Here is a 13,185-nt window from a genome sequence, read left to right as displayed (position 1 = left end):
CTCTCTCTCTCTCTCTCTCTCTCTCTCTCTCTCTCTCTCTCTCTCTCTCACACACACACACACACACACACACTGTCCTTCCTTACTATTGCATATCTCTAAGAACTATGAGTGTTCTTGATTTTCCTGCCTCCTCCCCTAACCTTCAGGCTTCATTAAGGGAGAGGCTCCATCTGTTTTATTCATCACTTTATCATCAGTACCTCGCACAGTATCCAGCACACAGTAGGTACTCAATAAATATTTGAATGACTGAATAATAGTAGCAGTAGTGGTAACAATAATAGCCACTCAAGTTAATGTGACAAGCACTGTTCCAACTACTTTATATGCATTTACTCCTCATAATAATCCATTAAGAATTAGTACCACCACCCAGAAAACAAGCTGTCACACAGATATTTAATATATTCTTAAATTACATACCTAAAAATAACAGTCAGAATCAGAACTCAGACAGTAAACTAAAAATTCCAGTTCTTCACGAGATGGCCAAATTGACTCTTTTAAAAAATGCTAGTAGGACTTATTTCAACTTTATAGGGTGTGTGTGTGTGTGTGTGTGTGTGTGTGTGTGTGTACATGTGTGTCTATGTGCCCAGAGTAGCCAGAAGAGGACATCAGATCCCCTGGAGCTGGAGGTTACAAAGACTTATACGTTACCCTATGTGGGTGCTAGAACTAAACCCAGGTCCTCCACAGGAGCAGCAAGAGCCCTTAGCCTCTGAGCCATCTCTCACCTCTAGACTGCCTGCCTCTCTCGCATGTATGGTTCATCCCAACTATCATCTTCTATGACAACTTTCCATAGCAACCAGACTGAGGTGGATGTCTTCTCTAGCTCTTGGAAGTCCACAGATATTTTATGTGTTCATCCAACGCCTACATAATTTGTTCTGCTCAATGAGCTCCTTAGTGAAGGGGACTTTGAGCCTTATTACCATTTGTGGTATCTTTAGTGTTTACCCATATAGTATCTCTAATAACTCTTATGGATGGATGGATGGATGGATGGATGGATGGATGGATGGATGGATGACAGATGGATGATGGGTGTATGAACAGATGGATGAATGATGGATGGATGGATGGATTGACAACTTGAGGGGGAGCCATAAGCATTCATTTTCAGATAATCCAGCAGGTGGCAGAAGAGGACAATAACTGAACTGAGAATGGGCTGTCTTACCTTTCACACTGGTCACTTTCTTCATGAAGGTTTCCTGACCTTGACACAAGGTCACTGTCACTGTGGCCCCAGGTGTACCAAAGCCCCAGATCACCGCCCCTGAAGGCTCCTTTTGCAGCACCATGTAATTATTGATGTATGAAGCAAAGCGAAAACCAATACCTATAAATATCAACAAACACTTAAGAGAACATAATCAGGGAGATTCAGCATCATGTGGATCTGGTAAAAGGAAGTAACATATAGTCTCTATACTAAAGAATATGAGTCTACTTAAGCCTTTTAATCTTCCAAAACCAGGTCCCATTGCTCCAGATTAGATAAACAACATCATAAGAACAGTTTCCAACTATGTATCACAGCAGAACATGACCATTAAGAGAAACTTAGAACCCAAGATAACAACTAATATACATGGTCTCCTTCATTCCCCTTCATGGTTCTTGGCCAACCCCTGACGCTTGCTCTAAAATGTGGCTCTAGAATTTAACATTCCTCTCTCAAGTCACTAAAATGAACCTTCCATGCACCTCACAGATGGTGTTGATAAGAAAACTAAACCACTTCCTTCCCTAACTCGGCATCACCGTGCCCACTCCTAGTAGCTCACAGCTCCTCTAATGTTGCTGTACCCATCTTTGGCTCCTCCTCTCCACCCTATCAATGCCAAACCCCTTCAAGTGTTTTCTCTTGAAGGTTGCTGTTGTTTATTTTGTTGTTGGTGATGATGTCATTTTGTTGATTGTTTTTGTTTGTTGCTTTTTTGTCTTAGATGACCTGGTATACCACACTTAGGTCTGTGTCAATGCTTCCTTTCCAGTAAGCTCAGATAAGTCAGGAGACAAAAATAAGATCGTGGAGAGACAGCAGGTTAAAAAATCTCTGAGGAAAAAAGTCTTGTCACCATTTCACAAGCAAAGAAAAGAGGAGGCACACTTGCATATTGGATTCTGTGCTAAGAATCACTAACAAGACTGAATAAGAATCCATTTTAACGAGATCATTTCTATTTTTAACTCATAGCGTATATCGGAGTACTTTTTAAATAACAAGCATTGATCCAAATGATCCCAGTGAGCTCATAGAAATTTAAGTAGGAAAATCATAAAACTTACATCCCAATTTGGCTCAGCAGGGGAGAGTTTTTAAAAATCCTACAAAGAAAATAATTTACAAAATTAAGGGCTTTTTGGGTTGTTTTGGTTTGGTTGGTTTTGGGTTTGTTTTTTTTTTTTTTTAATAAAAGTGATAGACAGGGAAGAGAATTAGAATTATCAAAGCTGACATTTTCCTCCCTGAAAGTTACAAAAGATGGCAGGCCCCTTAGGCTATATTTAACAGGGCAGTCGAGCTAATGGGGGTCCCCTCACAAGCTTGGTGGCGTATTAATACTGCTCTTTAAGTTACAGGCTAATCCTAAAAATCCTCAGCTTTCTTTCTCACTCCAGAGCTAGTTCAATCAGGAAGCCTACATGACAACCAAAGATTATCCAGAAAGCTTAACAAGCTCAAGACACATGTACCATGAGCAAAATACTCTGGAACCACAACATCCCAGGATTGCATAAGCAGGTTGGCAGCCTGCTGGGGAAACCGGGAGGCATATGTGTGGGAGGGCCCTGTCTTGGGTAGATACAGAACAAAAGCTGAAAAGCAGATGCATAAATAAGAGCTAAGCAGGGAGAGGACTGGAGTTAGAAGAAGGAGTGAAGAAAATATTCCTTACATGGGCAACAATGTTACAGTCCATAGGATGGGGAATGCCTTTTCAAGCCAGTCTGTGTTTGCCAACATTCATTTATAGAAGCTCTTTGTGAATGGATTTATGGTGAGAAAAAAAACTTTAGAGGTGGAAATTATCTTTATAATAAAAGTATAATTGTGTTACTACTGATCAAGAGATATAACCTAACCGCATTACCCATCAAGGGACTAGAGCACAAATAGATTGAGCAATTTTTAAGAATAATTAGAACAGGTATGAATTCAACGACTATCTCTTTAATGATACCTAGTAGTTTACACATTGAGACTGTAACACTGGAAGGAAAAATAATTCCAATAATAGATAAAAATTCTTGCTGCCAAGGATCTTATAATCTACTAGGAGCTTACTTGTGTAACAGAGTTCTTAAGTTAAAGAAGACAGTAATGTCCTTGACTGGCCTCAGAAGGTAGTTTATGACAGAATGAGAATCAACATCATCTAATTCCAAAGGTATTGCAATTTCCTTTTTGCTGCAGTTACATTGTGAGGATACTGCAAAGAAAAATTACAGACCCTATTCTTATAAAGCTCACATTCTAAGTGGAAAAGACAGAGACATATACTGGGGAACTGAACAATGAACAAAAGAATGGCACCTCCCAAGCACCAGGCATATCCAAACACAGATATTTTTAAGATGTTGGATTTTTCCCTTCATTTTGGGACTTGAAGTGGAAAACAAGAATGAGTGCTGTGGGAAAGATACCATCATAAGGAGACTAACAAAAAATTTTAGGATAACAGTTACTTTTGCTGGGAACACAGCAAACATACTAAGGAGTACTTTATGGGCAGTCTCAATAAAAATCCACAGTGTTATAGCTATCCAGCTGGGGAGTGAATGTGTAGGTTCTTCCATTATTAAATGTAACTTTTTATTACCTCCACAACATGAGCAAAAGAAGAGTGTTAAAGGAAAGATGTTAGATCTGGGGCAGAAAATGAATGAATACCATCAAGGTAATCAAGGTCACCTAATATGACCCAAAGGAAATAAAACAGTGGTATTAAATTTGACAGCCCTTAAAAAGAAAAAAACTAAGAAAATAGTAGCTCTACCGCCTTTACCTTCTCCCTACCTCCTATGATGGGTTTCCAAAATCATGAGAGGGTTGAGAGATGGGGAATGACCAGTACAGGGTACTAGCTTTGAAACTGAAAGCCCACTGACAGGCTGCAGTCTGTCTGGTGCCTGAGTAGAACACAATCATGTCATTTCTTCCCACTCTAACCTTCATTTTATTTGCTGTGGTAATGGGACCCCAAATTCCTAGCACTCCAGCCGAGAGCTTTACCACTGAGCTATATTCTCATCCCCCTCCAAATTTCATTTATTGACAGTCTCTTTCAGTGATCCAAAGAAGAGAAGGGTAGGTGGATCCAGCATTAACCCTTTACTTTAAATGAATAGATTCCTATCTTCTGGTATCTCCATGCAGAGGGCAATGTCCAGCTCAGGTTAGTCAGATGACAAGCTCTGACCTGCACAATGGCCAGTGTGAAATAGCTCCCTCCCCAGTGTGATGAATCTTACCCCTCCACTAATATCTCTTAGGCTGTATCAAAATTCAGAGCTGAACCTTAAATTATTCTGAGCTAGTGAGGGGGTTGTATTTCTTAGCCCTAATAACCACTTAAAAACTAGTAAAATTTAATTCCCTCAAGGCACCCATCCCGACAGAAGCCCTCCCCAAGGGCACCACTGAGGGGGCAGGTGTTGAAGTATTTTGGATGACTCAGACACCTGTTTCCAAATATTATCTAACTAGCTTCGCCCCCTTCTCTTTGAGCTCTCCTAAAGGCTTCGGTCTGGGGACACTGGAGCCTGTTGCAATGGGTAAACCGAAGTCTCCCTCTGCCTCCTATGCTGCAAATGAAGTACCCTGAGTGAAAAAGGCAGTAGATGGGCCCAGCAGTACCTTGAGCCAGGGAAAAAGGTGGGAAAAGACCAGTTCTGACTCAAACCAGACCTTTAAAGGAGACGCATGCCATGATCCTGCAGAGGATGTGAAAGGCAAGGGTCCCGCACAGCTGTGACACCTCACCTGCACTTCTGCTGACTCGCGCGATTATGAGCAGCACTATCCCAAACACAGGCCCGGGGGAAACCATGTTTGTGAAGATCCTGATTAACCGGCCGAATTCAGGAAGAGCCCTTAGGCAAGGGCGGGGATGGGGCAGGGGCGTGGTCTTGCGTGGTGGGCGGGGCCTGGGAGGGTCTACCTATCGGGCCCCACCCTCAAGCCTTCAGTACGCGAAAAGATCAGCGGCGCGGCGCAGGGCGCTCCCCTCTCCTCCCGGCCTCCGTAGTTTAAAAAAAAAAAAAAAGAAAAAAGAAAAAAGAAAAAAAAAAAAACGGTTACCCAGCAACGAGATAAAACACTGGAACCATCCGCACCAGCTTGAAGAGAAAGAAGAGGTGAGGCAGTTTCCCCCACTCCCTCTCTAATGTGGAGGCTTCGCCTTTTTCCTTCGTGTCGTAGTCTCTCCGCATCTCCAACACTCCCGCAACTCCTGGACCAGATAGAAAGCCTGGCAAGCCCTTTCTCGGAGAATCTGGAACGCTAGGTCATCGGCGTCCCGCCCACGGTTTGACCTGCTTCCCCTCGACCACCTGTCCTCCCCCGCCCGGTTCAGGGCTTTACACAGCTCTCAAGATTCGATATCTAATCTCCTGTTTGTGCCCCAAAGAGAGAAAGGGAAGAGACTCCACAGGTTAGGCCTTGTTAAACCTCTAGTCCTCCAGCCTCGACCCCAACTAGTGCCGCCTTTGTGCTTCTTGGGGGAGGCGGGGGCGGGGCGGGGAGGGAGACACAAGCCTAGGCCCGAAGCTCTCTTTTCTCAACAACCAAATACTGTGTCAGCCACTTTTAAGCCAGTCCTCGAATAATAAGATAATAGAAGGCCTGAGAAAACCAGAAAATAAGATTCCCTAAACTTCAAAAGCTGACTCCCAAAACCACGACCTCCCCTTTCTCAATCCCTCATCAGAAAGCAGAGGCACTTGAAAACATGCTTCAAAAGTTGGGGCTGAAAAACCAGTGAAACTATTCAACAAATTATAATAATTTCTAGAACGACTAGTTTTTTTGTTTGCTTGCTATTTGTTTGATTTTTGGGTTTTCGAGGCAGGGTTTCTCTGTTTAGCCCCTGACTGTCCTGAAACTCACCCTGTAGACAAGGCTGACCTTGAACTCACAAAGATCCACCTTCCCTTGCCTCCCAAGTACTTCACTTTAAACAGTTTCTTCTCAGCAATGTAAAGGGGATTGATTATATCAGTTTCTCAGCAATCACAGTCTCTTCAATACTGTGGGCTAGCAAAATCTACCCTTACCTTTTAAGGACAGAAAAACAAAGTACTTAATATCTAGTGAAAACCGTGGTTCTCTAGCTTTGAAAATATGTATTTGTCCAATTTAATGGATCCGGATTTGTGATACTATAATTCACCAAGCATAGTGTTTAATCCACCAGGCTGGCTCTAATCCCCACACTTGGGAGACAGAGGCAGGTAGATCTCTGAGTTAGAGGGCAGTCTGGTCTACAGAGTCACAGAACAGCCAGAACTATGTAGAGAGACTCTGTCTCAGAAAACAAACAAACACAAACAAACAAAATAGTTCAGTGGTAGAATTCAAAACTCTAGGAGAAAAGGGTAGACTCGGTGGAGTGAATTTGGTGTTCATTTATTTAGTATGTGTGTGTGTGGGCACGGCCTCCGAGATGTAGTCTGCCTGTGGAACTCAGAGGACAGTTCGTGAGAGTCAGTTCACTTCTGCCACAATGTGGTTTGCATGGATTTAATTCAGATCTACTGAGAGAGGGAGAGAGAGAGAGAGCACCAGGACCTAGATTGTGTGACTTTTTTCTTTTTAAACTCCAAAATATGGTATATGTGTTTGAGAAATGATTTGAGTCGTGATAATGAGTTGATTTGTGGTACTTGTGATTATATAATTTAAATTAGGCACTTTTTAACTGAATCTTTAGGTACCATAGGCAATTCTTTCCGAGGAGATGTCGATTCCTTTCTCCAACACCCACTACCGAATTCCACAAGGATTTGGAAATCTTCTTGAAGGGCTGACACGGGAGATTCTGAGGGAGCAACCGGACAATATACCAGCTTTTGCCGCAGCGTATTTTGAGAACCTTCTAGAGAAAAGAGAGAGTAAGCTCTTTTTAAAAAAAAATAGGAATTTGAAAATAAACTAAGCATTTCATTATGGTAAAACTTAAGATTGAGGAATATACATGTCTTCAGCCTGTAACCACCATGTACATGCAAACACATATCTAGCACTACACACACACACATACACACACACACACACACACACACACACACACACACACACACACGTAAACCCACACACATGGGAGCATGAAAACATACACACATACAAAAAAAAAAGAAAGAAAAACATTAAAAATCATGGTCATTGCGCAGAAAGCCTTTATAAGGCCAGTGGTTGCAACTACAGTTCTTACTGTTTGCAACAGGACGTGACAGTTCAGTCCCCGGCCATTCTCACTGTATTTCTCACAGATGCAGTATGGAAGGAGGTAGACCTATTCTCATGCATCCCTGCTAGCTCACTGCCTGTTCTTCCTGAGAGGATAATTTGCAGTTTTCTTTAAATTTTGATTCTTCTCATTTGAAAGTATCATAAGTGTTATAAAAATAATTCAACACTCCCTAGATTAAATAAACTGGGTTTCGCTGGGGTATATGAAACTGTTCTTCAACGAAGGCATAGAAACAAACTGCTTTGGCAAGTGACTTACCAGATGGGAAGGTAATTTACATTCTATGTACTTTCCAGGTCCCTGCACAGAGACTAAGGTTCATGCTAGCAATGACTTTAAGCCAAAGCAAACTTCTTATACTTCCTTTGTACAATGTACAATGTACAATGACGATTCATGAATATGAGGATCTGGCTCAGAGGTCAAAAGGGGAAAGAACAATAATCATCATGTTTGTGCTGAAAACCTACTCTTGCCTGGAATAATCATGGTATCTAAGGTTTGTTACCATTACTTTAGGCAAAGTAGACTGGAAATACCCCTAAGCAAACATGTTCCTTCATAAATCATTTTACAGAGAGAGGAAACCCAGAACACGGATAGAATCCAAACAGCTCACACACACTGAACAGCTCCACCCCTGTCCCTTGTGATCCTGCCTTTGAAGAACTCAAAATTTCCACCAGTTTCCTGACGCCTGCTGGTCTGTTTCATATCCAGTCAGAGTGAATATTTGCTGCACAATCTACAACATTAGTAGGGGAAAGCTATTAAGATAAATTATCTGATTAAAAGTAATGTTTGTATGAACATGAATTTGGTTATTGTAACATTAACTTTTACAAATTCATGCAGTAAAAATCTTCAGTCATTTGTTTAATTTTAGAACTCAGGAACATACCTTTAAAAAAATATTTGTCATTGTTACCAGGTCACAGTAATAAAAACAATTGATGACTAATGGCCTTAGAATACTAGTTTTCTGATAAACAAATGGCTAAAACCATTTGAAAAAAAAAAAAACGTAACCACCACACCCACTTCCACTTACGTCAACTAAAGGTGAATTACCAACTGATACAGTATAAAAACTTAACCTTCACAAGTATAGTCAAAATAAATGAGTGTGGACTTCTAAACCAACAATGTCCAGTCTCCCACAGGGCAAGAATCCCCTTGCCACCGTTTTTCATGGGTGACTAGTAGTCTTCATTTTTGTGACAGGAAACCTGTGAATATACAGTATAAGTGGTAGCCCAAATCATTAGGAGAAAGTGGGCTTCTTAAATAGTATTAAGATGAAAATAAGAAAACAAAATGGTATCAATTCTTTATATCATAGCCCCAGATAAATAATAAGTTGATTCCAGATTTAAATACTAAAAAAGAAACCATATAAATGCTGGGAGATACTTCATCCCTTAAGAAAAACATCTTGCTTGCCAAGTTGCTTCAAACTCAAATGCAACATGGTTGATGGAACAGATTGATGGAACTGACAGTGTAAGAAGTCAGCTTGTGTGTGACAAAGCAGCATGAAGAAAACAAAATAACAAACCGAGAAAAATGCTTGCAGTTCACATCCCAGCAGCCCAGTGAGTTAATAAACCTAATAAATAGCTTGTAAAAATCATGTGTTTAATGCATTTATGTCAAAAGATAACGAACAGTTCACACAAAGATAAACACAAATAGCTCTTAACATGAAAAGCTACCCAAACTATCCCATAATAACAATTCCAATCAAAATTGCACAAAAGTGGGCATATAGAGATGGCTTAGGGGTTAAGAGCACGCCTGCTCTTCCAGAGGACCCAAGCCCAGATAACAGCAGCCACCTGGGCAGCTTTACAACTGCCTGTAACTACAGTTCCAGGAGATCTGATTTCTTGTTTCCATTGGCACACACACAAATGCAGTAATGAATGAAAAACAGAAGAAACTGCACTCAACTACCAACAGCCACTATGTATTCTCAGAAAGCCAAAAGTCTATCAGTATGATATGTAGATTAGGCTAAGACAAACGTAGTATCTGTCAGACTTAAACTGTAAACCAAGAAGTTCCTCCTCCACACATTTCACTATATTGTCATTTATTAAAACAACCCAAAGGTACATATTGGGTGTTTTGTTTTTAATTTTTGCATTGGCCCAAACAACAAAGCAAATCAGTCTTTAACCCATACCTCTAAAATTGTAAACCAAATTATGCCTTTCCTCTTTTAACTTGATATTTCTGAGGTATTTGTAACAGTGGTGAAAGCTGACTAATATGCAGAGTTATTCTGGAAACTCTGTAACTGTATATAAAAGAATAAATCAAGTAAGTATGCTAGTATTGGGAATAAATTTGGAATGTAAAAATAATTTTACAAATAGTTTAGTAAAATTGTATAATTTTGAACTTGAACTTTAAAATATCAGTATGATCTTTTCTCTTTTAAAATGTAATTTGGAGAGTGAAGGCACCTGCTGGAAAGCCCATAGACCTCAGTTCAACTTCCAAGACCCACATGGAAGAAGGATAGGACAGATTCCTGCAGGTTGTCCTCTGACTTCCAACCATGTGCCAAAGCATGCTTGTGTAAAGCACACATGCATGTATGTATACATATATACATGCATACATACATAAACATGCACACACTTTTAATTTTTTAATGCAAGTAGTTTCTGCCTCCATACATCTTTGAAACCTCAAAATCATTATGAACCAAGTGTTAGTGGACATCTAGCCCCTAAGTTATCTCTGAATACCATTTCCCATGAACCAGTTCCATACATGAAGAATAAATATGTAAGTCTAAGCTGACCATCTTTGGATCCCACAAAACAAGCCCCTAATGATTTTAGGAGCATCTAAGCACCTGAATAAGCTACCACTGGCCAAATTTTTGGCAAATAGAGAAATAATAATAATAATAAAAGTCAGTGGCTGGAAATTCACTCAAGTTGCTAAGTATTTGTGAGCTCATAGTGCTAAAACCAGACACACAGAACTCTTCATTGTCAGGTCATCCTAAGAAAGTGCTGGGAGCCACTTGGTTATTTTGAAAGCTGGTAAAGGAATCAAATCTTTGACCTTTGTTTCATTTAAGAGCCATATTTCAGGGTAATCAAACAGTTGACTGTTTTCTTTATCAAGTCTACCTCAAAATTCATACTGATTAATTTAATTTAGAACATTACCATTTTATACCCCTAAATAAGGTAAAGAACAATTATCAGCCCATAAAAATAGAACAGGATATGATTTGTCTTCTGAGGAGATTAAGTAGCACTACCAATCATGTATTCTTGCCAAACAATCAAACCTAAATCATATGAAACCCGAAGCTCCAGCTACCAGTGCCAGGGAATTCAAGGGCAAATGACCTTGGAACAATCCCCTGTGGACACAGTCAGGAATATCTGCCCTGGAAAATTCCAAAAGAAAACTGGCCCAATTTCATCAACAAATAAACTGCACAGAAAAATACAGTGGTGGTGGATTTTAAAATAATAAAATAACATTTTAATGTTATTTTAAAAACATAACAAAAGGCATTGTATGTCCATTTTGAGGCTCTGATGTGACCAAGATAAGTAGACAAAGGCGAAATTTTAGATAGTTGGCTAGATACAGGATGACGGTAAGGAATTGTTAATGTTTTAGATGTGATAATGGTACACATTAATGGTACACCTTTATTTTGTAAAGGTGGATATTTAAGTGTCTGTAGATTTTGTGTATGTAGATAATGGTACATGCTTATTTTTGTAAAGGTGGATATTTAAGCGTCTGTAGATTTTGTGTATGTAGATAATGGTACATGCTTATTTTGTAAAGGTGGATATTTAAGTGTCTGTAGGTTTTGTGTATGAAGATAATATGTAGGTTAATATAATGTTTGGGGTGGCTTAAAAATCATCAGAAAATATATAGATAAAATGACAAACGGCAAGTTAATAATTGTAGTCTCTATAGTCAACACATGGGGCTTGTTAGAGCATCTTGCTTTTGGAGTTCATAATTTTTCATGGTGGAAAGTTAAAACTATCTTTGGATAGAAATATTGTCTATATGAACTGTTTACATAATGTGTCTCTTTTGAAAACTCTCCCTTCTTTTTCACTTTTTCAAACTTCCCGATCCCTTAGTATATATTTCACATATTTTTTTTTGCATTTGCTGATGCATGTTTAAGTCCATTTATTTAAATTACTGATGTTTGTTCTGGGTCTTCCACTTTCTTATGAGTTTTATGAACATAGAAGTTATGAAGGTGTTTGGTGCTTTTGTAAATAAACCTAAGGGCTCATTCAGTGTTAGACTGATCATCATAGTCTAATAATTATGTATGTCTACAGCACTAGGCTGTTCAGTGTCAGCAAGGTTTTTCAACTGTCATTAAAGAACCTCTGATTTGAAACAAGAAACTTGTGTTTCTGCATTGTTCTTGGTTCACTTTAATGAACACAAAATAAGTATAAAATTATTTTTGTTATTTAGAAACCAGCTTTGATCCAGCAGAATGGGGGGCTAAGGTAGAGGACCGCTTCTATAACAACCACGCATTCAAGGTATAGTTTATGAACCTACCAGACTTGGCTATATTTTTCTATCTATAAAAGAAATTGTTATGGTCTCCCCAAGTTTTGAGAAGTGTGTCAAGCATTAAATAAGTTATTAAAATTTTTATGATGAGAAATCCTCTTCTAAAATACCTGAATTGAGTACCAATACTTAGCATTAATTTAAAAGTGACAGCAGGAGAAAGGACTTGGTCATCACACAATTAGTCCTATCTCTTATTCTTTAAACTTGAGCATCACAAGTCATGAATTATATCTCACAATATAGAGCAATATTAGTCCAACTTTTTTCATTTGCATGGTACAAAAAGAATAATTCAAATGGAAGATAATGATAGGGATTTTTTTCTTCAAAGTTAATCTCTTTAGTAACTAAACCTATTTTTATTATTAATAGTATTCTCAAAGATAGCCTTTCTTAACCCAAACTGCCCTGAGTTGAGTTGAAGGCATGTACTACATGTTAAAAGCCGGTGTCTTGCTTTCACATCTCATAGGACTCTGGGTTTGTGCCATCCTTGGCAGTCAGTACATTATCTATTCTGTGTCTGAGATGAGGAAGATTGGTTGAGACAGCTTATGTGGGGTCAACATCATTGGCATCAATTGGAAACCTGATAAAATTAAGTCTCATACTAGAACCCCCATGTATCCAAATTAAGGCTTATATTTTAGCAGAATTCCCCAAAGTAACTGAAGATACTTTTAAAATTTTTAAAAATTAAAAACAAAAAAAAGCAACAACAGCAAAAAACTGGCCTCAATGGCCTGGCCCTATAATTCCAGCTACTGCAGAGGCTGAGGCAAGAGGACCACCTGGACCCAAAGGCTCAGTGCCAACATGAGTAGCAGTAAAACATCTAAAAATAATAAAGATAATAATCACTATATAGACAAGGAGTACAGGTCTTTAATCCCAGCACTCAGGAGGTAGCAGCAGGCAGATCTCTTGAGTTCTAAGCCAGCCTGATCTACAGAGTGAGTTCCAGGACAGTCAGGGATACACAGAGAAACCCTGTCTTGGAAAACCGAAAGAAAAAGAAAGAAAGAAAGAAAGAAAGAAAGAAAGAAAGAAAGAAAGAAAGAAAGAAAGGAAGGAAGGAAGGAAGGAAGGAAGG

At 39.2% G+C, this 13,185-nt stretch overlaps 2 protein-coding genes across 5 annotated transcripts in view; one reads left to right on the top strand and one right to left on the bottom strand.

The window, feature by feature from the left end:
* The window catches only part of Siae (sialic acid acetylesterase), a 35,776-nt gene extending 28,742 nt beyond the window's left edge, over positions 1 to 7,034 (bottom strand). The window contains exons 1-2 of one of the 3 annotated variants that reach the window (XM_029543240.1): positions 6,955 to 7,034; positions 1,190 to 1,351 (exon numbers count right to left, since the gene is read on the bottom strand). In XM_029543240.1, the coding sequence (XP_029399100.1) occupies positions 1,190 to 1,313 (124 nt within the window). In that variant the 5' untranslated portion in view covers positions 1,314 to 1,351; positions 6,955 to 7,034. Of the gene's footprint in view, positions 1 to 1,189; positions 1,352 to 5,002; positions 5,122 to 5,320; positions 5,471 to 6,954 lie in introns of those variants that run through there. The other 2 variants (XM_029543241.1, XM_021207562.2) reach the window with 2 other exon arrangements.
* Spa17 (sperm autoantigenic protein 17) overlaps positions 5,208 to 13,185 on the top strand; it is an 11,785-nt gene continuing 3,807 nt past the window's right edge. The window contains exons 1-3 of one of the 2 annotated variants that reach the window (XM_021207933.1): positions 5,208 to 5,672; positions 6,951 to 7,131; positions 11,985 to 12,055. In XM_021207933.1, coding sequence (XP_021063592.1) covers positions 6,978 to 7,131; positions 11,985 to 12,055 — 225 coding nt within the window. In that variant the 5' untranslated portion in view covers positions 5,208 to 5,672; positions 6,951 to 6,977. The remainder of the gene's footprint in view (positions 5,673 to 6,950; positions 7,132 to 11,984; positions 12,056 to 13,185) is intronic. The other variant, XM_021207932.1, reaches the window with a different exon arrangement.

This window comes from Mus pahari, chromosome 10 (assembly GCF_900095145.1).
Source record: "Mus pahari chromosome 10, PAHARI_EIJ_v1.1, whole genome shotgun sequence".
Taxonomy (NCBI): domain Eukaryota; kingdom Metazoa; phylum Chordata; class Mammalia; order Rodentia; family Muridae; genus Mus; species Mus pahari.
Note: the sequence above shows the minus strand (reverse complement) of the source record. Positions and strands in the feature narration are given on the sequence as shown.